The 10967-nt window shown below is 34.2% G+C and overlaps 1 protein-coding gene across 2 annotated transcripts; it reads right to left on the bottom strand.

The window, feature by feature from the left end:
• Positions 1-211: 211 nt before the first annotated feature.
• Positions 212-9411, bottom strand: LOC105137926 (DNA ligase 1-like). 2 transcript variants are annotated; one of them, XM_011043877.1, is made up of 5 exons: positions 9153-9411; positions 7863-8753; positions 2690-2773; positions 1476-2559; positions 212-1256 (listed from the first exon to the last, which is right to left on the bottom strand). In XM_011043877.1, the coding sequence occupies exons 2-5, from the start codon at positions 7938-7940 to the stop codon at positions 733-735; spliced, it is 1770 nt and encodes a 589-aa protein (XP_011042179.1). In that variant the 5' UTR covers positions 7941-8753; positions 9153-9411; the 3' UTR covers positions 212-732. The 2 variants fall into 2 exon arrangements, with proteins under 2 accessions (XP_011042179.1, XP_011042180.1); XM_011043878.1 differs by lacking the exon at positions 2690-2773 and having other exon boundaries at positions 9153-9409.
• Between the last annotated feature and the right edge of the window lie 1556 nt (positions 9412-10967).

The raw sequence follows: 10967 nt of genomic DNA, 5'->3' as shown, positions 1-10967 counted from the left end.
ATTAAAATAATATAAAAATAAAAAAAATAATTTTAAATATTTTTTTTCAAAGGTTTTAGGAAAAACACAACCGTTGATGGTAAAAGTTTTTAATAATGCTAGCTAAAAAGCCCCCCGCTACAGGATGCCTAACTAAAGTATTAGCAAGAACAAACAAGGGAGCTAAAACGGGATCCGAAAGGGGAAAAAAACAGAGAAACAAATGCCTTGATTCGGAGAAAACCGAAGGTTACATGATGAAAATGAAATATCATGAACAGTAACAAGTTGTCATTCAATGAATGCTAACTTTTCTTCTATCTTACATTTTCTGTAAATAAGCCTTGTATGTTACATCTCAAAATTTTTGTGGAGTTGCCAAGACCACAGCCTTTTCCTTCTACATTTTCAACTTAAAAGAGCTAGGCTTTAGGCAAATAAATAAAATAAAATTGCACACGCTTATGCATCTCTTCCAAGCAGACCCGCAGGGTTTCTGCCCTTCAGCAATACCCTTGTATCTCTGCTCAACCTAGTATACAATGAAGGGTCCGAGATCATTTGCATTTTCCACCTTTTCAAAACTCAGGCAGTTAAAGAACACACATCACCACCGTCTCGAAACTGAGGCAGTTGAGAATCAAATAGCCAACCCAAGGCCCGGAGGCTGCTATACCTCTCCTCTGTGGTCCTATGGAGGGTCCATCACTTTAGACGCTGAGGATGGCCAACCATGTCCAACTGCACAAATCATCAATATGGAATAACGTATGGCAGTGCATAAACATCAGCCGCTTCAATCTGCAGAGCTTCTGACCACACCTCTCGTTTCTCATTGACCACTGAAACCTCAACCTGGGGCTTCTTTGTTTGGGAATAAGTACTCTGAAATAGCCATTCTTGGTCCTCAAAGTCAGACCAGTGTTCCATTTTGGGTACTGTAAGCACATCAGGCAGATACTTGGAATCAGGATGGGGTTGTTTCCTAGACACCTCAGCTATTTCATCAGTTTGAGCAGTAGAATGTGATGGATTTGTTAAAGACTTCGTTAAAGAGATTGATAGAGGATGAGTTGTTGAGGAGATGGACGGAGCTTGAGCTTCTATCAAACCATTTATCTTGTGTCCTTTATTATCCTTCTTATCCATATTGACAGCCTCCTGCTTAACTTGTATAGCTGCAGTGGGATTTTCGCAAGTTCCCAACATTCTTCCATTCTCAGCAGATTGAGGCAAGGAAGTAGGTCTTGGCAACTTATTGGGCTTAACATCATTAGCTGCCATGGAAAATGAAAAGGAAGCAGATGCGTTAGCTTATACAAAGCATGTGGAGTTTGGACTTGCCACAAAATCTGTTAATATCTGGGATCACATTTCTGGTCAATCAATACCAAAACTAAAAAATCTACACCTTGAAGAATACAATAAACCCACTAAAATCCATTAAAGACATTTTTTGACAAGGTTTCAGTAATAGTTATTTGAATTTGACTCACCATGCAAAAATCCATTTGTGTCCGAGTCCTTTCGTTTCTTGATATTTACTTCAACAGCACTATTAGAGCTCTCCTTGGAAAGATGGGAGGCTTTTACAGTATGGTTACCTACAATGTTAGACATATTGCTTTCCTTCAATTTATCCGGCTCTTTTTTCTTACGTTCCCTTTTCTCCTTTTCTTTCTCCTCCTTTTTCTTCTCCTTATCCCTGACTTTATCCTTCTCTTTGCCCTTTTTCTCTTTATCCTTGCATTGATCCTCGTTTTTATCATTCGTTTCCTTTTGTTTGGTCTTATCTTTCCCTTTCATCTTCTTCTCAATGTCTTTCTCCAGTGGTCTAAGCATTCCATCAATCCTAGCCTGAAATGTTGCAGAAAGGCTTTGAGCACTACCAGTAAATCTTGCCTCATCCTTGATTCCTTGCCCATCCAACTTTCTATCATCAACTGTCTTGTTCTTTTCTTTTCCTTCAACCCAACTGCAAGAGGTTTTTGCCACCAGTCTGACCATTCCCTTGTCCTTTTTTGCATCTGTACCAGGGAACTTCTCAAAGAACTGGTTTTGGTCTTCATCTCTGGCTCTCTTGCCCAGTTGCTGTGCAAATTTAGAATCCTTAGGATAGTGAGACAAATTACTGTTGTTCTGAATTAGTTTCTGTCCATTGTAACCTGAAAATTGCCCAGAAAATTTGTTTTCACCAGAGATACTATACTTATCTACATCCCTTTCCTTCCCCTTCTGAGTACATGTCTCTCCTCCATTACCCTCAGATTTCTCTTGAAGTCTCCTTCCATCCAAGGCTTTATCTCCAACGACATGCTTAGATTGCCCAGGGAATTTTCTTTCATCTGAGGTTTTATCTCCTCCATTGTGAAGCTTAGTTTGTCCTGCAAGTCTATTTTCATCTGAGGCGCTACTTTTGTCTTTATCCTTATCTCTATCCTTCTCCTTTTTCTCTCTATGCTTTTCCTTTCTGTCTTTCTTGTTCCTCTGCTTTCCATCACTCCTATCTTTCTCCCTCTTTTCTTTGTCTTCTCTTCTCTCCTTATCTTTCTTCTCCTTGTGCTTATTCACCCTGTCCTCCTGAAAATTATGGAAAGTGATAAGAAATCATTCAACTCAAGAGAATCAGAGATAGAATCTATTACGTAGGCAAATCATGTAAAAATATTCAGCCCTTTTACTACCCAAAACTAGAGAACAAAATGCTCACAAGACAAATCAAGACTTTGATGTAGAGGCCTGCCCTAAGCATTATCCAAGAAACAGAGCAGAATGCAAGGCAGCCCATGTGTGCCTAAATTATGGCAAGTACCAATTATCAGCCAACTTCCAAATAGTAAAAAACATAAAAGAAAAGTGATCAGAAAGAAATGAGAAACTCCCATGAGCTAACCAGAGCCCTATGGACAGAAATACCAAAAATAATCCAGAAAACATTTCCTTCAGACTAGACCTCTACACTGTTGCAGCGAAGGATGGGGAACTTTATGGATACAAGTTAAAAACTCTAACCATCCTATCCAACTCAAATAGAAACCTACTCTCCCAGGCAAAGATATTTCTGTCCTTTCCACTACGCCCAGAGAGCAGTTTGAATATAGAGTTACAGCAGCGTCTTTCCATTTCTTTCCATATACTCAAAAGTCTGAAACCATCCGACGAAGTAATACCATTACAACCCCAAACATAGAAGCTCATGGAGAATATGAGTGATGTCATAGTAGTACCATGGACATAATCCCTGATATTTGAGCAAAGCACACTTATCTGCAATCTAGCCCCACTATTTGTAACCTTATGTTTCAAAACTGGTATTCTCATAATACAAAAATCTCTATGCACCCCAGATATCAAAACTAAAATAGGAAGATCATAGAACTTGATGTGATAAAATGGCTGCCAGAACCAAATATGAGCAACAAATATAAAAAGAAGCAATTTAAAATAGGAAAATAAGCTACTCCATTCATGGAGCAGAATCAAACTGTTAAGGAAATATAAAAAGGACTTGCAGCATCTATCCCATGGGAAAATCTACAAGGAAAACAAGCTGAATCCAGCCCATTTATTCATCAAAATAATTTCCCTAGCATAAACAAATCTGAGAAGCTACGTTGCTCCAAGCCTGCAAGAGACAGATCTGCACGTGATCTTTCAACTCAGCAACAGTGACTTGTGATAAATATAAATAGAAGCTGCTTAATTTGGTGTTCCTGATGCACTCAGCAGCCTGTCCATCTCCTAAACAAAAGTGATAGAATGCCAAAAAAAATATAAAACAGCAAATACATAGTTCTTTTCCTTCAAATTTTGCAAGCCTATCTCTTTTTTTACGCCTTACACTTGAGTAATTTTATGGGGCTCAGGGAGTAAATAGTAGCATCTTATTATTAACTCTTCTTGTCTTCCGGACCCACTTTCAAAAAAGAGGACACAAAGAGGAGAGAGAGAGCCTAGGAGGAGATATGCTTATTTTCTATCTCCTTCATATGTCTATCTCTTTCTTTAAAGTTGGCCTAGAAGAGATGCCACCAGCTACTCCTTTAACACCATAAAATTTTACTTACACTTATCAGTAAAAGAGGCCAGAAAAATTGACACAAATTCACTTGCAGTCCAACAAACTTCATCTCTCCTAATTTCAAGTAGTAATACAGATAAACACAATTAATTCAACCCTTTCACATGGAATTCATTAAAACAGGAATTTAAAAACCAATTATTAACTCATAAACTCAAACACAAAGCGCAGAACAGTTAACAACCATCCCTTGAATCCTTTATTTAAGGCAGTTACTTCATTGCACTTTCCAGGGTGGACAGATGCAAACAAAAAAGCAGACACTAATGAAACAGTACAATTGGAGCTAACACCAGAAGTGTGTTCTTATCTCATATTTATTACATGTTTTCAGCTTGTATGAATTATCATTAACGGGTTCCCATTCATATACGATTCAGAGAAACAGGACTTTTACCAAGGATTTACCCCCAAACTTTGAAGACCAATAGCAAAATAGTGTGAACACTATCTGAACTCTCTATTTAAGACACAGTTAAGCACTGCCCACCTGCACACACCTAGGAATGAACAAACACGTCCAATAACTGAAGGTTAGCAGAAATTTTCTAGAGGAACTGATCACAGCTCCTCTTATTATTCACTTCTTATTCTGTGCATCCTGAAAAAGGACAATCTATTCTCAATAACTTGACCATGAATGAGCAGAAACTTTGTAAAGCCTGGAGACCACGAAATACCACTCTAGTTAATGCAGGTTTCCCAAACCATGTCAACAAGATTTCTTAGTACATAAATCTCACCATGAAAATCATAATAGCATTTGCTTCATTATAATTTAAGAACCAGGTGTACTGTATTTCTCTAACTGCACAGCATTCCTTTGCTGAAAGTTTAATAATCTATAGAACAAATACCTTTGAAGTTAAAAAGCAAATTTCGATAAACAAGTTTAGGAAAGATGTTAGAAGAAGTTACAACCCTACGCTCTCAGAAAAATTGACCCTGAAAATGAATTTTAGGGAATTCTAGATGTTAAAGTTGTGAACTTTTCAATCCAGGGTTCATGCAGCCAACACCTTAATGAGGCAGGAACATCAATGTTCCATAACGCTTAAGAGAAAAAAAGGAAATTCAAGAGTGCTAAATGGCAATCCTACAGTTTTCAATTAAGGCTGCTTTTATTAGCAATGCAAAGTCATGTGATATTTACAATGCAGTAAAACCCTCCACATAACAAACAGTACGGTTTTCAATTGAAGAGTTGGGAATGCTAGCATGACAGCTGTCACATACTTGAATATTTAAATATTTGTATCCCAAGTTTCTCGTCATATAGGGAATCATATCCACATCCATTTTTGGGAAGACTACTGATTAAGGAATACTCCTTTCACTCTGTCTGCAGTAGTTTTGGGTACTTCAACCTGTCCTTGCTGTACTCCATTACTGGGAACTATGGAAGATGCAGGAACCTATAGGACCTAATATCTAAGTTATCCTAGCCTTTCTTATTCTCTGCATAAAAAAAAAAGCTTCAGCATCACATTTCCAGGTGTAAATTACAGAATGCCCTATGTCTCGCGTCTCGCCCATTCTTTTCCACAAAAGGGTCCTGTTCTCAGTATTTCATCCTAGTTTTTCATTAGATGTTAAATTCAACTAAAAAATTACAAGACATGACAACTTATAATGCATTTTTTTTTCATGCCATTTGGTATTCCACACCCTGGAACTTTTTCATGCATACTGCAAATATAGTCTCATCAACAAACATGACCACAAAGGATTTTACAAGCAGCCAGCTTGGGGAAATTGAACCAACTATTTAACAGGACACAAAAAATGGTCAACCCAATAAATAACTGAACTGTGTATAGTTCTCATTCATTCAAATTAATGAAAAAAAAAATGTAGAAAAATAGAAAAAGCTTTCAATTAATTAAGGCTCTTCAAGGTAGAGGTGAGCAAAAAAACTGAATAACTGATTAAACCGAGAAAACAAGAAAAAAAATTAACTGAAAAAATCAAACCGAGAAAAAAAATCAAATTAACAGATTAGAAAATCACAAAACATTTCTAGTTTGGTTCAGTTTCGGTTTTCAAATTTTGAAACTGATTGAACCAAACCGATCCAACCCGGCTCAACTAAGCTAGCACTTGAAAAAACAAAAAGGTATAAATAGGATATTTTTTTCTAACCCTAAACTTAAATCAGCATTCCCAGCCGCCCCCCTCCACCTGCTCTCTGTCTCTCATCTCTTGAATTTGCCTTCTTCTCCTCCATGCTCCACAACAATTAAATTCTATGATCCTCTATCCTCCCAAGCAAAGGCACACCTGAAATTAGATTGTTCTAGAAAGGAAAGACCCAACCGAGGACCTAAATAAAAAGAAAAGGTATCCAAGCCAATTAGAAGGCTAGCATAAGAGTTTCCAAAAAGAGAAATGTTGAGAGGAACTTAATTAGCTAAAACAAGAAGAGAAGTGACTTCTACCATGTAAAGAAGATAAGGATGGATGGTAAGGATCTATGTAAACTTTTTGCAACTGGTTTCCTCTGGTTCAAATAATAATGGTTTTTCATTTCAATAACTTTTGATTCCCCCCTCTTTTTATTTTTTGCAGTGAAATTACTTTCTTTCCTTTCCTTTTGTATTGTGTATTTTTTTGCTGGCTTTAATTTCTGGGCAAGGATCTAACAAAAAAAAAAATTGAAGTTGATTTTCTAGAAAATGGAAGCAAGTACAAAAATAAAAGCCCTGAAAAATGTGGTCAATAAAAAGCCTAGAAAAAACTTAACCAGAATAATTTCGGTTTGAACCAGTTTGAAAGGGGAAAAAATTGAACTGAAATTAATCGATTTGAACCGGTTTTTGGTTTGGTTCGGTTCAAAAACTTGAAAAAAATAATAATTTTGATTTGTTGTTTATTTTGGTCCAAAACCGGACTGGACCGAAAATACTCATCCCTACTTCAAGGTTAGCATATCTTGTCTATTTTCCAAATCATGGCAGTTGAACATGTGATGAAAAATGAATAAATTATAAGTTTCGAGCTTTTGACAAAAAAACTTTCCTTTACTACACTATATGGAAGAGCTTTTTTCAGCTTTGGAACTCATTTTTATAGTCTTTCCAACGATAATGAGCAAATCTGGGCTAATAATACAAAGACAAAATTCTCATAAAAGATCACAAAAATCAGGGGTCAGATTCATACATGAAAAATATGGACACTTCTTCCTAATTTCTTATGTAAGAAATTTCTGCAGATGCCATATTCAAGGTGCTTAATACTCAAATAACATAACTAAGATGGCAACAACCATATAGATTAATAAATTACAAATAAACCATGAGCCAATAAATCAATCTGGTCTACACATAACGATAACTATTTAAAAACATACAGAGAGAGCTTAAAATAACAAAGAAAACCATGAATCAAACATTTTATCAGAAGCATGAAAGCAAAACTATCTATATCAGATAAATGTCACTTTGTCATTTCATCAACCATGACTTTTTAGCATCCAAAGAAACAATAAACTCTTTGTTCACATATGATTAAATCTTATCTTTGTTTAAAGAAGCCTATGAAAATGAATGCGCTTCATTTGGAGAGGAATACTGTTTCTGAATCATCAGTTAAAACTATTAAGTGATAAGTCAAAGAGTAATTTAAGTGAAGACATGACAGCAAAGACTTATAGAAAGTATTTAATACCAATGGAACACCAAATTGGTTGTAATGTGGATTGTTTGACTAAATGAAAATAAGAATTGAATTACTTTTGATGGCTCTAATAAAAATCGTGCCAAATATGCAATGCAATTCAGTAAAAGGAAAGTGTGTTAACCTTTTTTAGTAGGTCAACATCATCACTCCTGATCTTCCTTTCATATCCTGGTGGTGGAAATGGAAAGCAACGCGACATTGAACAGAATCCCAAAACACAAAACAACAACGCCTTTCAAGGAAGAAAATGATTGAATTACTTTCAAGCAGCCCAGTTCTGTAAAGGGAATGGACCGGTAACCATGCTCCTGTCCATGCAACATGTCCCCAAATTCATTTCCAGCTTCAACACTTCTCCGTGAACTTATATATCACATCCAATAGCCACAGGTTCCAAACCCACCAATCCCTTTCACCGTAATGCACACTCCGGTGAGACAGAATTCACTGGAAATTAGTTTCAATACAGTACTTCATCATTCAAAATATGTTAACTTCAATAATAAAACTCAAAACTAATCCACTCGATCGAATCTGCTATTATAGTACACTATACTGCAATAGTCCAACGAAAACTTGTTGCAATAACTTTGAGAAGTTTTCCTTCTTGATAAAGAACTTTACTCAAATTATGTCAAACCAAAAGGTTCCTTGAGAAATAAAAATTGTCCACTACAATCTGAACTTCTGTGTTGATTCCTGTTCCAACAAAGAACCATCACCTCCTTTCCCTTAAAGCCAAACCGTAATACACAAATCATTCCCAAGTTCAAGATCAAGCTCAAAACAGCTAAACCCAGGAACCTTTACCTTCCAATACAGAAGAAGAAACAATTCTTGTTCACTGCCAAACAATCCTAAACGTGCAATCTTCATCCATGCCCAAAATCAAGCAATGCTCAACAATACCACTATATGCGACCTCAATTTGCGAAAAGAACAAATTTTCCAATCCACAACTCCAATCACTTGAAGGAGAGCTCATTTCCTGCTGTGTTCTTGAATCAAAACCCTAATTAGTCCAAAATAAAGAAACTCAATAAGTTCCCAATCATGATCCAGTAAAACCCTAAACAAACACACCAAAAGACAAACTTCCCAATAAGCACATAGAATCCAATTCTCAACCCCCCCCCCCCCCCCCCCCCCCCAAAAAAAAAAAAAAAAAAACCATTAAATTCAGCTCCAAGGAATCCATCGAAAAGAAAAGAAACTTGTCGAATATATAAAGAGTAAAGAGAATACAAGAGAAACCCTTTTCTTTTTAGTATCCAAGTGTAAATGGGTATCAATCAAAAGCCAAAAAGAAAGCTTGATTCGAAGAGTAAACTTGAAAAACAAAAAATATTCGCAGTTAGACCAAACCAAGGAAAAAAAAGTTGTGTCAAAATCAATCCATCAATCGGATTACCTAGTCTGCTACAACAAACAAAGCATTATTATTGTAGAGGAACATGATCTTTCCCATTCATTCTAGAATTTCTTGAACTGAAAACCATAACAAGATTTGATTTTTTTCTCCTTTTCTCTTGTGTGTCTGTCTTGGTTTTTTCTCTGTTTTTGCTACTGTTCTCTTGTTAATAGAGAGGAAGGGGGTTTCTTTTATACATCCACGGAACAGAAATGAGGAGTGACTTGGTCCTGCTATAAATTTGAGACTCACTCGTGTGTCTGAGAGACAGAGAGGGGAACTTCGGAGAATACCTTTTTTTTAGCTTTGTTTTTTTCCTTCGAATCCGATAATTAAAAATATTTTTAACTTAAAAATTTATTAAAATAATTTTTTAATTTTTTTTATTATAACATCAAAATTATTATAAAATATTATAAAATATTAATTTAATATTTTTCAATTCAAATATAATTTTATAATAAAAAACAAACAAGTTGTTTCTAATAGGCATAATGATCTTTTTAAAAAAATTAACTAAAAATATTTAAATAGTAAAAAGCTGTATAGTATTTTTATTATACTCAAACTATTAGGTCAATTTAAAAGATTCTGATATAAATTCTTGTTTAATATATATTTAAAATTAAATAATATAAAAATTATTTTATATGACACGGTTGATTTGATCAATTTTAAAAAAAAATTATCATTTAGTAAAAAAATTTGAGAATAAATTTGAGAAAAAAAATATTAAATTGACATAAAAACCTTTAGACCCAACTTCTTGTCTATCCCGAATTTAAAAATAAACTACATGTGAGTTATCTTAATATAAATCAGTCAACTTGGATAATTCAAAGAGAACATGGCTTACATATAAAAAAAATTTAAAAATAAAATTAAGAAATAAAAAGATAAAATTGATATAAAAAACCTTTCAACTCATTTTCATATTTAGTTCGAGTTTAAAATTAATTTGTGTAGAAGTTGCTCAAACATGATCCAATTTACTTGGCTTGTATAAAGCCAACCCAAATGATTGTTAAAAAAATCTAAGGATAAAATTAAAAAAATCAAATTAAAATAAAAATATAAAAGGCTAAGTCGGAAAAAAAAAAAACAATGAAGCTTAATAATGATTCCCAAAGTTTTGTTATATTTTCTAAGCATATAATTTGTGTATTTAACCTTAAAGTGTTAATCTAATAATAAGAAGGTTTACTTTCTTTTTTATTTTCGTTCAAATATTGGGATAAATTTCTAGAAGAATTATTAGATTTTTATAAATATAGTGTTTTTCAAGATGATTGCCTCACATTATGTTGTATGTTGTGATTGGATAAAAAAAATTTAATGTAAAAAAATATTTAGATATTGTTAATGTATTTTATAGTAGAACAAATGTTTAATCATGAATTCAAAATATAATATATATTAGACGATATTATTTTTAAATATTGAGATAATAATATATTTAAAAAAAAATATTGAGACATATTTGATCAATGAGAGTTAACCTACTAAATTCACAAATCAAATCATGAGGCTGTGAAAACTTTATATGAAACAAATTAATACAAATGATGCAACCTAGAGGGTAAAAGCTGACACAACCAAAAGATTAATGTCTTCTCCTAAGTGAAGGAGTGTTTAAGTAATAAGTAATCCGACAAGACTAGGATCGAATCACAAGGAGGTTAATTGTATAAATTATAAATAACAACAATATAACAACAACAATAATAGTAGTAGTAATAATAATAATAAGACTAATACTACTAGTAGTAGTAGTAGTAGTAGTAGTAGTAGTAGTAGTAGTAGTAGTAGTAGTAG

This window comes from Populus euphratica, unplaced genomic scaffold (genome assembly GCF_000495115.2).
Source record: "Populus euphratica unplaced genomic scaffold, PopEup_1.0 scaffold70.1, whole genome shotgun sequence".
NCBI classification, from domain to species: domain Eukaryota; kingdom Viridiplantae; phylum Streptophyta; class Magnoliopsida; order Malpighiales; family Salicaceae; genus Populus; species Populus euphratica.
The sequence above is the reverse complement of the archived record's forward strand: the minus strand, read 5'-3'. Positions and strand labels throughout refer to the sequence as shown.